The sequence below is a fragment of the Coregonus lavaretus genome (assembly GCF_964263955.1).
Source record: "Coregonus lavaretus genome assembly, contig: HAP1_SCAFFOLD_371, whole genome shotgun sequence".
Lineage (NCBI taxonomy): Eukaryota > Metazoa > Chordata > Actinopteri > Salmoniformes > Salmonidae > Coregonus > Coregonus lavaretus.
In genome coordinates, this window is record NW_028156084.1 from 188,659 (window position 1) to 202,579 (window position 13,921).

Below are 13,921 nucleotides of genomic sequence, written 5' to 3' on the forward strand. Positions count from 1 at the left end.
CCTATCAGCTAGCTGTCAGTGTCAGTGTCCTCCCTATCAGCTAGCTGTCAGTGTCAGTATCCTCCCTATCAGCTAGCTGTCAGTGTCAGTATCCTCCCTATCAGCTAGCTGTCAGTATCCCCCCTATCAGCTAGCTGTCAGTGTCAGTGTCCTCCCTATCAGATAGCTGTCAGTGTCAGTGTCCTCCCTATCAGCTAGCTTTCAGTGTCAGTATCCTCCCTATCAGCTAGCTGTCAGTGTCAGTATCCTCCCTATCAGCTAGCTGTCAGTGTCAGTATCCTCCCTATCAGCTAGCTGTCAGTGTCAGTGTCCTCCCTATCAGCTAGGTGTCAGTGTCCTCCCTATCAGCTAGCTGTCAGTGTCAGTGTCCTCCCTATAAGCTAGCTGTCAGTGTCAGTATCCTCCCTATCAGCTAGCTGTCAGTGTCAGTGCCCTCCCTATCAGCTAGCTATCAGTGTCCTCCCTATCAGCTAGCTGTCAGTGCCCTCCCTATCAGCTAGCTGTCAGTGTCAGTGTCCTCCCTATCAGCTAGCTGTCAGTGTCAGTGTCCTCCCTATCAGCTAGCTGTCAGTGTCAGTGTCCTCCCTACATTTACATTTTACATTTTAGTCATTTAGCAGACGCTCTTATCCAGAGCGACTTACAGGAGCAATTAGGGTTAAGTGCCTTGCTCAAGGGCACATTTACGTCATTTAGCAGACGCTCTTATCCAGAGCGACTCACAAATTGGTGCATTCACCCTATAGCCAGTGGGATAACCACTTTACAATTTTTTTTTTTTGGGGGGGGGTCCTCCCTATCAGCTTGCTGTCAGGGTCAGTATCCTCCCTATCAGCTAGCTGTCAGTGTCAGTATCCTCCAAATCAGCTAGCTGTCAGTGTCAGTATCCTCCCTATCAGCTAGCTGTCAGTATCCTCCCTATCAGCTAGCTGTCAGTGTCAGTATCCTCCCTATCAGCTAGCTGTCAGTGTCAGTATCCTCCAAATCAGCTAGCTGTCAGTGTCAGTATCCTCCCTATCAGCTAGCTGTCAGTATCCTCCCTATCAGCTAGCTGTCAGTGTCAGTGTCCTCCCTATCAGCTAGCTGTCAGTATCCTCCCTATCAGCTAGCTGTCAGTGTCCTCCCTATCAGCTAGCTGTCAGTATCCTCCCTATCAGCTAGATGTCAGTGTCAGTATCCTCCCTATCAGCTAGCTGTCAGTGTCAGTGTCCTCCCTATCAGCTAGCTGTCAGTGTCAGTGTCCTCCCTATCAGCTAGCTGTCAGTGTCAGTGTCCCCCCTATCAGCTAGCTGTCAGTGTCAGTATCCTCCCTATCAGCTAGCTGTCAGTGTCAGTGTCCTCCCAATCAGCTAGCTGTCAGTGTCAGTATCCTCCCTATCAGCTAGCTGTCAGTGTCAGTGTCCTCCCTATCAGCTAGCTGTCAGTGTCAGTATCCTCCCTATCAGCTAGCTGTCAGTATCCTCCCTATCAGCTAGCTGTCAGTGTCAGTGTCCTCCCTATCAGCTAGCTGTCAGTATCCTCCCTATCAGCTAGCTGTCAGTGTCAGTGTCCCCCCTATCAGCTAGCTGTCAGTGTCAGTGTCCTCCCTATCAGCTAGCTGTCAGTGTCAGTGTCCTCCCTATCAGCTAGCTGTCAGTGTCAGTGTCCTCCCTATCAGCTAGCTGTCAGTGTCAGTATCCTCCCTATCAGCTAGCTGTCAGTGTCAGTATCCTCCCTATCAGCTAGCTGTCAGTATCCTCCCTATCAGCTAGCTGTCAGTGTCAGTGTCCTCCCTATCAGCTAGCTGTCAGTATCCTCCCGATCAGCTAGCTGTCAGTGTCAGTATCCTCCCTATCAGCTAGCTGTCAGTGTCAGTGTCCCCCCTATCAGCTAGCTGTCAGTGTCAGTGTCCCCCCTATCAGCTAGCTGTCAGTGTCAGTATCCTCCCTATCAGCTAGCTGTCAGTGTCAGTGTCCTCCCAATCAGCTAGCTGTCAGTGTCAGTATCCTCCAAATCAGCTAGCTGTCAGTGTCAGTATCCTCCCTATCAGCTAGCTGTCAGTATCCTCCCTATCAGCTAGCTGTCAGTGTCAGTGTCCTCCCTATCAGCTAGCTGTCAGTATCCTCCCTATCAGCTAGCTGTCAGTGTCCTCCCTATCAGCTAGCTGTCAGTATCCTCCCTATCAGCTAGCTGTCAGTGTCAGTATCCTCCCTATCAGCTAGCTGTCAGTGTCAGTGTCCTCCCTATCAGCTAGCTGTCAGTGTCAGTGTCCTCCCTATCAGCTAGCTGTCAGTGTCAGTGTCCCCCCTATCAGCTAGCTGTCAGTGTCAGTATCCTCCCTATCAGCTAGCTGTCAGTGTCAGTGTCCTCCCAATCAGCTAGCTGTCAGTGTCAGTATCCTCCCTATCAGCTAGCTGTCAGTGTCAGTGTCCTCCCTATCAGCTAGCTGTCAGTGTCAGTATCCTCCCTATCAGCTAGCTGTCAGTATCCTCCCTATCAGCTAGCTGTCAGTGTCAGTGTCCTCCCTATCAGCTAGCTGTCAGTATCCTCCCTATCAGCTAGCTGTCAGTGTCAGTGTCCCCCCTATCAGCTAGCTGTCAGTGTCAGTGTCCTCCCTATCAGCTAGCTGTCAGTGTCAGTGTCCTCCCTATCAGCTAGCTGTCAGTGTCAGTGTCCTCCCTATCAGCTAGCTGTCAGTGTCAGTATCCTCCCTATCAGCTAGCTGTCAGTGTCAGTATCCTCCCTATCAGCTAGCTGTCAGTATCCTCCCTATCAGCTAGCTGTCAGTGTCAGTGTCCTCCCTATCAGCTAGCTGTCAGTATCCTCCCGATCAGCTAGCTGTCAGTGTCAGTATCCTCCCTATCAGCTAGCTGTCAGTGTCAGTGTCCCCCCTATCAGCTAGCTGTCAGTGTCAGTGTCCCCCCTATCAGCTAGCTGTCAGTGTCAGTATCCTCCCTATCAGCTAGCTGTCAGTGTCAGTGTCCTCCCAATCAGCTAGCTGTCAGTGTCAGTATCCTCCCTATCAGCTAGCTGTCAGTGTCAGTGTCCTCCCTATCAGCTAGCTGTCAGTGTCCTCCCAATCAGCTAGCTGTCAGTGTCAGTATCCTCCCTATCAGCTAGCTGTCAGTGTCAGTATCCTCCCTATCAGCTAGCTGTCAGTATCCTCCCTATCAGCTAGCTGTCAGTGTCAGTGTCCTCCCTATCAGCTAGCTGTCAGTATCCTCCCTATCAGCTAGCTGTCAGTGTCAGTGTCCCCCCTATCAGCTAGCTGTCAGTGTCATTGTCCTCCCTATCAGCTAGCTGTCAGTGTCAGTGTCCTCCCTATCAGCTAGCTGTCAGTGTCAGTATCCTCCCTATCAGCTAGCTGTCAGTGTCAGTGTCCTCCCTATCAGCTAGCTGTCAGTGTCAGTATCCTCCCTATCAGCTAGCTGTCAGTGTCAGTATCCTCCCTATCAGCTAGCTGTCAGTATCCTCCCTATCAGCTAGCTGTCAGTATCCTCCCTATCAGCTAGCTGTCAGTGTCAGTGTCCTCCCTATCAGCTAGCTGTCAATATCCTCCCGATCAGCTAGCTGTCAGTGTCAGTATCCTCCCTATCAGCTAGCTGTCAGTGTCAGTGTCCTCCCTATCAGCTAGATGTCAGTGTCAGTGTCCCCCCTATCAGCTAGCTGTCAGTGTCAGTGTCCCCCCTATCAGCTAGCTGTTAGTGTCAGTATCCTCCCTATCAGCTAGCTGTCAGTGTCAGTGTCCTCCCAATCAGCTAGCTGTCAGTGTCAGTATCCTCCCTATCAGCTAGCTGTCAGTGTCAGTGTCCTCCCTATCAGCTAGCTGTCAGTGTCAGTATCCTCCCTATCAGCTAGCTGTCAGTATCCTCCCTATCAGCTAGCAGTCAGTGTCAGTGTCCCCCCTATCAGCTAGCTGTCAGTGTCAGTGTCCTCCCTATCAGCTAGCTGTCAGTATCCTCCCTATCAGCTAGCTGTCAGTGTTAGTGTCCTCCCTATCAGCTAGCTGTCAGTGTCAGTATCCTCCCTATCAGCTAGCTGTCAGTATCCTCCCTATCAGCTAGCTGTCAGTATCCTCCCTATCAGCTAGCTGTCAGTGTCAGTGTCCTCCCTATCAGCTAGCTGTCAGTGTCAGTATCCTCCCTATCAGATAGCTGTCAGTGTCAGTATCCTCCCTATCAGCTAGCTGTCAGTATCCTCCCTATCAGCTAGCTGTCAGTATCCGCCCTATCAGCTAGCTGTCAGTGTCAGTGTCCTCCCTATCAGCTAGCTGTCAGTGTCAGTATCCTCCCTATCAGCTAGCTGTCAGTGTCAGTATCCTCCCTATCAGCTAGCTGTCAGTGCCCTCCCTATCAGCTAGCTGTCAGTGCCCTCCCTATCAGCTAGCTGTCAGTGTCCTCCCTATCAGCTAGCTGTCAGTGTCAGTATCCTCCCTATCAGCTAGCTGTCAGTATCCTCCCTATCAGCTAGCTGTCAGTATCCTCCCTATCAGCTAGCTGTCAGTGTCAGTGTCCTCCCTATCAGATAGCTGTCAGTGTCAGTGTCCTCCCTATCAGCTAGCTGTCAGTATCCTCCCTATCAGCTAGCTGTCAGTGTCAGTATCCTCCCTATCAGCTAGCTGTCAGTGCCCTCCCTATCAGCTAGCTGTCAGTGCCCTCCCTATCAGCTAGCTGTCAGTGTCCTCCCTATCAGCTAGCTGTCAGTGTCAGTATCCTCCCTATCAGCTAGCTGTCAGTATCCTCCCTATCAGCTAGCTGTCAGTATCCTCCCTATCAGCTAGCTGTCAGTGTCAGTGTCCTCCCTATCAGCTAGCTGTCAGTGTCAGTATCCTCCCTATCAGATAGCTGTCAGTGTCAGTATCCTCCCTATCAGCTAGCTGTCAGTATCCTCCATATCAGCTAGCTGTCAGTATCCACCCTATCAGCTAGCTGTCAGTGTCAGTGTCCTCCCTATCAGCTAGCTGTCAGTGTCAGTATCCTCCCTATCAGCTAGCTGTCAGTGTCAGTATCCTCCCTATCAGCTAGCTGTCAGTGCCCTCCCTATCAGCTAGCTGTCAGTGCCCTCCCTATCAGCTAGCTGTCAGTGTCCTCCCTATCAGCTAGCTGTCAGTGTCAGTATCCTCCCTATCAGCTAGCTGTCAGTATCCTCCCTATCAGCTAGCTGTCAGTATCCTCCCTATCAGCTAGCTGTCAGTGTCAGTGTCCTCCCTATCAGATAGCTGTCAGTGTCAGTGTCCTCCCTATCAGCTAGCTGTCAGTGTCAGTATCCTCCCTATCAGCTAGCTGTCAGTGTCAGTATCCTCCCTATCAGCTAGCTGTCAGTGTCAGTATCCTCCCTATCAGCTAGCTGTCAGTGTCAGTATCCTCCCTATCAGCTAGCTGTCAGTGTCAGTGTCCTCCCTATCAGCTAGCTGTCAGTGTCCTCCCTATCAGCTAGCTGTCAGTGTCAGTGTCCTCCCTATCAGCTAGCTGTCAGTGTCAGTATCCTCCCTATCAGCTAGCTGTCAGTGTCAGTGCCCTCCCTATCAGCTAGCTATCAGTGTCCTCCCTATCAGCTAGCTGTCAGTGCCCTCCCTATCAGCTAGCTGTCAGTGTCAGTGTCCTCCCTATCAGCTAGCTGTCAGTGTCAGTGTCCTCCCTATCAGCTAGCTGTCAGTGTCAGTGTCCTCCCTACATTTACATTTTACATTTTAGTCATTTAGCAGACGCTCTTATCCAGAGCGACTTACAGGAGCAATTAGGGTTAAGTGCCTTGCTCAAGGGCACATTTACGTCATTTAGCAGACGCTCTTATCCAGAGCGACTCACAAATTGGTGCATTCACCCTATAGCCAGTGGGATAACCACTTTACAATTTTTTTTTGGGGGGGGGGGGTCCTCCCTATCAGCTAGCTGTCAGGGTCAGTATCCTCCCTATCAGCTAGCTGTCAGTGTCAGTATCCTCCAAATCAGCTAGCTGTCAGTGTCCTCCCTATCAGCTAGCTGTCAGTGCCCTCCCTATCAGCTAGCTGTCGCTGTCAGTATCCTCCCTATCAGCTAGCTGTCAGTGTCAGTGTCCTCCCTATCAGCTAGCTGTCGCTGTCAGTATCCTCCCTATCAGCTAGCTGTCAGTGTCAGTGTCCTCCCTATCAGCTAGCTGTCGCTGTCAGTATCCTCCCTATCAGCTAGCTGTCAGTGTCAGTGTCCTCCCTATCAGCTAGCTGTCAGTATCCTCCCTATCAGCTAGCTGTCAGTGTCAGTGTCCCCTCTATCAGCTAGCTGTCAGTGTCAGTGTCCTCCCTATCAGCTAGCTGTCGCTGTCAGTATCCTCCATTTCAGCTAGCTGTCAGTGTCCTCCCTATTAGCTAGCTGTCAGTGTCAGTGTCCTCCCTATCAGCTAGCTGTCAGTGTCAGTGTCCTCCCTATCAGCTAGCTGTCAGTGTCAGTGTCCCCTCTATCAGCTAGCTGTCAGTGTCCCCTCTACATTTACATTACATTTTAGTCATTTAGCAGACGCTCTTATCCAGAGCGACTTACAGTTAGTGAATACATATATATCTTTTTTTATTTTTTTTATTTTTTTTAATACTGCCCCCCCCGTGGGAATCAAACCCACAACCCTGGCGTTGCAAACGCCATGCTCTATCAACTGAGCTACATCCCTGCCGGCCATTCCCTCCCCTACCCTGGACGACGCTGGGCCAATTGTGCGCCGCCCATGAGTCTCCCGGTCGCGGCCGGCTGCGACAGAGCCTGGATTCGAACCAGGATCTCTAGTGGCACAGTTAGCACTGCGATGCAGTGCCTTAGACCACTGCGCCACTCAGGAGCAGTGGTCTATCAGCTAGCTGTCAGTGTCAGTATCCTCCCTATCAGCTAGCTGTCAGTGTCAGTGTCCTCCCTATCAGCTAGCTGTCAGTGTCAGTATCCTCCCTATCAGCTAGCTGTCCGTGTCAGTGTCCTCCCAATCAGCTAGCTGTCAGTGTCAGTGTCCTCCCTATCAGCTAGCTGTCAGTGTCAGTATCCTCCCTATCAGCTAGCTGTCAGTGTCAGTGTCCCCCCTATCAGCTAGCTGTCAGTGTCAGTGTCCCCTCTATCAGCTAGCTGTCAGTGTCAGTGTCCTCACTTTCAGCTAGCTGTCATTGTCCTCCCTATCACCTAGCTGTCAGTGTCCTCCCTATCAGCTAGCTGTCGCTGTCAGTATCCTCCCTATCAGCTAGCTGTCAGTGTCAGTGTCCTCCCAATCAGCTAGCTGTCAGTGTCCTCCCTATCAGCTAGCTGTCAGTGTCCTCCCTATCACCTAGCTGTCAGTGTCCTCCCTATCAGCTAGCTGTCGCTGTCAGTATCCTCCCTATCAGCTAGCTGTCAGTGTCAGTGTCCTCCCTATCAGCTAGCTGTCAGTGTCCTCCCTATCAGCTAGCTGTCAGTATCCTCCCTATCAGCTAGCTGTCAGTGTCAGTATCCTCCCTATCAGCTAGCTGTCAGTGTCAGTGTCCTCCCTATCAGCTAGCTGTCAGTATCCTCCAAATCAGCTAGCTGTCAGTGTCAGTGTCCTCCCTATCAGCTAGCTGTCAGTGCCCTCCCTATCAGCTAGCTGTCGCTGTCAGTATCCTCCCTATCAGCTAGCTGTCAGTGTCAGTGTCCTCCCTATCAGCTAGCTGTCGCTGTCAGTATCCTCCCTATCAGCTAGCTGTCAGTGTCAGTGTCCTCCCTATCTACTAGCTGTCACTGTCAGTATCCTCCCTATCAGCTAGCTGTCAGTGTCCTCCCTATCAGCTAGCTGTCGCTGTCAGTATCCTCCCTATCAGCTAGCTGTCAGTGTCAGTGTCCTCCCTATCAGCTAGCTGTCAGTATCCTCCCTATCAGCTAGCTGTCAGTGTCAGTGTCCCCTCTATCAGCTAGCTGTCAGTGTCAGTGTCCTCCCTATCACCTAGCTGTCGCTGTCAGTATCCTCCCTATCAGCTAGCTGTCAGTGTCAGTGTCCTCCCTATCAGCTAGCTGTCAGTGTCAGTATCCTCCCTATCAGCTAGCTGTCAGTCTCCTCCCTATCAGCTAGCTGTCAGTGTCAGTGTCCCCTCTATCAGCTAGCTGTCAGTGTCCCCTCTACATTACATTTTAGTCATTTAGCAGACGCTCTTATCCAGAGCGACTTACAGTTAGTAAATACATATATCTTTTTTTTTTTCTTTTTTTTTTTATACTGCCCCCCCCCCCGTGGGAATCAAACCCACAACCCTGTTGTTGCAAACGCCATGCTCTATCAACTGAGCTACATTCCTGCCGGCCATTCCCTCCCCTACCCTGGACGACGCTGGGCCAATTGTGCGCCGCCCATGAGTCTCCCGGTCGCGGCCGGCTGCGACAGAGCCTGGATTCGAACCAGGATCTCTAGTGGCACAGTTAGCACTGCGATGCAGTGCCTTAGACCACTGCGCCACTCAGGAGCAGTGGTCTATCAGCTAGCTGTCAGTGTCAGTATCCTCCCTATCAGCTAGCTGTCAGTGTCAGTGTCCTCCCTATCAGCTAGCTGTCAGTGTCAGTATCCTCCCAATCAGCTAGCTGTCAGTGTCAGTATCCTCCCAATCAGCTAGCTGTCAGTGTCAGTATCCTCCCAATCAGCTAGCTGTCAGTGTCAGTATCCTCCCTATCAGCTAGCTGTCAGTGTCAGTATCCTCCCTATCAGCTAGCTGTCAGTGTCAGTGTCCTCCCTATCAGCTAGCTGTCAGTGTCAGTGTCCCCTCTATCAGCTAGCTGTCAGTGTCAGTATCCTCCCTATCAGCTAGCTGTCAGTGTCAGTATCCTCCCTATCAGCTAGCTGTCAGTGTCAGTATCCTCCCTATCAGCTAGCTGTCAGTGTCAGTATCCTCCCTATCAGCTAGCTGTCAGTGTCAGTATCCTCCCAATCAGCTAGCTGTCAGTATCAGTGTCCTCCCAATCAGCTAGTGGCCAGGTCGCAGTTGTAAATGAGAACTTGTTCTCAACTGGCTTACCTGGTTAAATAAAGGTGAAATAAAAAATACAATATCTGTAAGGTCCCTCAGTCAAGCAGTGAATTTCAAACACAGATTCAACCACAAAGGTTTTCCAATGCCTCGCAAAGAAGGTAACCTATTGGTAGATGGGTGAATATCCATTTGAGCATGGTGAAGTTATTAATTACACTTTCGATGGTGTATCTACAGTGGGGGAAAAAAGTATTTAGTCAGCCACCAATTGTGCAAGTTCTCCCACTTAAAAAGATGAGAGAGGCCTGTAATTTTCATCATAGGTACACGTCAACTATGACAGAAAAATTGAGATTTTTTTTCTCCAGAAAATGACATTGTAGGATTTTTAATGAATTTATCTGCAAATTATGGTGGAAAATAAGTATTTGGTCACCTACAAACAAGCAAGATTTCTGGCTCTCACAGACCTGTAACTTCTTATTTAAGAGGCTCCTCTGTCCTCCACTCGTTACCTGTATTAATGGCACCTGTTTGAACTTGTTATCAGTATAAAAGACACCTGTCCACAACCTCAAACAGTCACACTCCAAACTCCACTATGGCCAAGACCAAAGAGCTGTCAAAGGACACCAGAAACACAATTGATGACCTGCACCAGGCTGGGAAGACTGAATCTGCAATAGGTAAGCAGCTTGGTTTGAAGAAATCAACTGTGGGAGCAATTATTAGTAAATGGAAGACATACAAGACCACTGATAATCTCCCTCGATCTGGGGCTCCACGCAAGATCTCACCCCGTGGGGTCAAAATGATCACAAGAACGGTGAGCAAAAATCCCAGAACCACACGGGGGGACCTAGTGAATGACCTGCAGAGAGCTGGGACCAAAGTAACAAAGCCTACCATCAGTAACACACTACGCCGCCAGGGACTCAAATCCTGCAGTGCCAGACGTGTCCCCCTGCTTAAGCCAGTACATGTCCAGGCCCGTTTGAAGTTTGCTAGAGTGCATTTGGATGATCCAGAAGAGGATTGGGAGAATGTCATATGGTCAGATTAAACCAAAATAGAACTTTTTGGTAAAAACTCAACTCGTCGTGTTTGGAGGACAAAGAATGCTGAGTTGCATCCAAAGAACACCATACCTACTGTGAAGCATGGGGGTGGAAACATCATGCTTTGGGGCTGTTTTTCTGCAAAGGGACCAGGACGACTGATCCGTGTAAAGGAAAGAATGAATGGGGCCATGTATCGTGAGATTTTGAGTGAAAACCTCCTTCCATCAGCAAGGGCATTGAAGATGAAAAGTGGCTGGGTCTTTCAGCATGACAATGATCCCAAACACACCGCCCGGGCAACGAAGGAGTGGCTTCGTAAGAAGCATTTCAAGGTCCTAGAGTGCCCTAGCCAGTCTTCAGATCTCAACCCCATAGAAAATCTTTGGAGGGAGTTGAAAGTCTGTGTTGCCCAGCGACAGACCCAAAACATCACTGCTCTAGAGGAGATCTGCATGGAGGAATGGGCCAAAATACCAGCAACAGTGTGTGAAAACCTTGTGAAGACTTACAGAAAACGTTTGACCTGTGTCATTGCCAACAAAGGGTATATAACAAAGTATTGAGAAACTTTTGTTATTTACCAAATACTTATTTTCACCATAATTTGCAAATAAATTCATTAAAAATCCTACAATGTGATTTTCTGGAGAAAAAAAATCTCATTTTGTCTGTCATAGTTGACGTGTACCTATGATGAAAATTACAGGCCTCTCTCATCTTTTTAAGTGGGAGAACTTGCACAATTGGTGGCTGACTAAATACTTTTTTCCCCCACTGTATACACCCAGTCACTACAAATATACAGGCGTCTTTCCTAACTCAGTTGCCGGAGAGGAAGGAAACCGCTCAGTCATTTCACCATGAAGCCAATGGTGACATTAAAACAGTTACTGAGTTGAATGGCTGTGATAGGAGAAAACTGAGGATGGATTAACAACATTGTAGTTACTCCACAATACTAACCTAAATGACAGAGTGAAAATAAGGAAGCCTGTACAGAATACAAATATTCCAAAACATGCATCCTGTTTGCAATAATGCACTAAAATAAAACTGCAAAAAATGTGGCAAAGAAAGGAACTTTAAGTCCTGAATACAAAGGGTTCTGTTTGGGGCAAATCCAACACAACACATCATTGACTACCACTCTTCATATTTTCAAGCATGGTGGTGGCTGCATCATGTTATGGGTATGCTTGTCATCGGGAAGGACTAGGGAGTTTTTTTAGGATAAAAATAAACTGAATAGATCTAGACAAAATCCTAGAGGAAAACCTGGTTCAGTCTGCTTTCCAACAGACACTGGGAGACACATTCACCTTTCAGCAGGACAATAACCTAAAACACAAGGCCAAATATACACTGGAGTTGCTTACCAAATAAAATAAAATAAAATTGTATTGGTCACATACACGTGTTTAGCAGATGTTATTGCATGTGTTGCGAAATGCGGGTGTAGCGAAATGCTACCAAGAAGACAGTGAATGTTCCTAAGTGGCCTAGTTACAGTTTTGACTTAAATCAGCTTGAAAATCTGTGGCAAGACTTGAAAATGGCTGACTAGCAATCAACAACCAACTTGACAGAGCTTGAAGAATTTTGTACAATCCAGGTGTTCAAACCACTTAAAGACATACCCAGAAAGACTCACAACCTTTGTAAATTAGATTTTTCTGTATATCATAAATTAGCAACAAAAAAAATCTAAAAACAGGTTTTCACTTTGTCATTATGGGGTATTGTGAGTAGTTGGGTGAGGGGAAAAAAAAAGCAATTTAATAAATTTTGAATTCAGGCTGTAACAACAAAATGTGGAGTATGAATACATTCTGAAGGCAGTGTATGTGGGCACAATTACAGTATGTCCTGATCTCTCCCTCCCTGATCTTCCCCTCCAGGATCATGGGTCTTTATGCCTCTGTGGTGCTCGTCATCGGTAAGTTCGTCCGTGAGTTCTTCAGCGGTATATCCCACACCATAATGTTCGAGGAGCTGCCCAACGTGGACCGCATCCTGAAGCTGTGTACCGACATCTTCCTGGTCCGAGAGACGGGAGAGCTGGACCTGGAGGAAGACATGTACGCCAAACTCATCTTCCTCTATCGCTCGCCTGAGACTATGATCAAATGGACCAGGGAAAAGACTCAGTGAGCCTGGCTGTAAAGGCTAGAAGTTATCCCTCAATGTGGATAGAAGTTGAAAAGTATTAACCTCCGACTGGTCTGTGGATACTTGACTAGCACTGGTCCCTGGGATGTTGAAGTTACTGACAGACTCGACCAGTCCAGACAGACTCGACCAGTCCAGTTTGCTGACACTTTAGTCAGTTCTTAACTTTAGTAGTTTTTATGTAAGCAGACCTCCAAGGAGGAAGGAAGGACCAAAGCTTGCCCGCCCCTGTTGCATTTCATTTCAGCAAGCCATGACACCGATCATCTCAGATTTTTTAAAAATAGTATCTGTAGTTAGAAAAAGATAATATAAACTTTCCTGCAACATTATTTTGTTGAAAGACAATTTGAAATTAAGCTAATTGATTGCACACAAATCGTCCATTTCAATTTATAGGAGTCATATAATATTCATTAAATATAATACCAAACATCCAATTTGGACCAAACCACTTATTTCTATTTGTTTTGTCATTCTTTTGTTGGGGGTTACAGGCACAACATTCATGTTAATTTACACACCCAGTTTATACCACATGTACCCATAGGCTGCTCAGACTAACATCACCCCCAACTCCCCATCCCATTCCCCCCAGACCAACATCACCCCAACTCCCCATCCCATTCCCCCCAGACCAACATCACTCCAACTCCCCATCCCATTCCCCCCAGACCAACATCACCCCCAACTCCCCATCCCATTCCCCCCAGACCAACATCACCCCAACTCCCCATCCCATTCCCCCCAGACCAACATCACCCCAACTCCCCATCCCATTCCCCCCAGACCAACATCACCCCAACTCCCCATCCCATTCCCCCAGACCAACATCACTCCAACTCCCCATCCCATTCCCCCAGCCCAACATCACCCCCAACTCCCCATCCCATTCCCCCAGACCAACATCACCCCCAACTCCCCATCCCATTCCCCCCAGACTAACATCACCCCCAACTCCCCATCCCATTCCCCCCAGACCAACATCACCCCAACTCCCCATCCCATTCCCCCAGACCAACATCACTCCAACTCCCCATCCCATTCCCCCAGCCCAACATCACCCCCAACTCCCCATCCCATTCCCCCAGACCAACATCACCCCCAACTCCCCATCCCATTCCCCCCAGACTAACATCACCCCCAACTCCCCATCCCATTCCCCCCAGACCAACATCACTCCAACTCCCCATCCCATTCTCCCAGACTAACATCACTCCAACTCCCCATCCCATTCTCCCAGCCCAACATCACCCCCAACTCCCCATCTCATTCCCCCAGACCAACATTACTCCAACTCCCCATCCCATTCTCCCAGACTAACATCACCCCCAACTCCCCATCCCATTCCCCCAGACCAACATCACCCCCAACTCCCCATCCCATTCCCCCAGACCAACATCACCCCCAACTCCCCATCCCATTCCCCCAGACCAACATCACTCCAACTCCCCATCCCATTCCCCCAGACCAACATCACCCCAACTCCCCATCCCATTCCCCCAGCCCAACATCACCCCCAACTCCCCATCCCATTCCCCCCAGCCCAACATCACCCCAACTCCCCATCCCATTCCCCCCAGACCAACATCACCCCCAACTCCCCATCCCATTCCCCCAGACCAACATCACCCCCAACTCCCCATCCCATTCCCCCAGACCAACATCACTCCAACTCCCCATCCCATTCCCCCAGACCAACATCACCCCAACTCCCCATCCCATTCCCCCAGACCAACATCACCCCCAACTCCCCATCCCATTCCCCCCAGCCCAACATCACCCCAAC

General features: G+C 49.3%; 1 protein-coding gene across 1 annotated transcript in view; it reads left to right on the plus strand.

The window, feature by feature from the left end:
- Positions 1-12,114, plus strand: part of LOC311126864 (piezo-type mechanosensitive ion channel component 2-like) — a gene marked incomplete at both ends in the record, with an annotated part of 197,156 nt that extends 185,042 nt beyond the window's left edge. Inside the window, one exon of the mRNA XM_084200840.1 lies at positions 11,862-12,114. Within this exon, the coding sequence (XP_084056966.1) occupies positions 11,862-12,114 (253 nt within the window). The remainder of the gene's footprint in view (positions 1-11,861) is intronic.
- Positions 12,115-13,921: the final 1,807 nt, after the last annotated feature.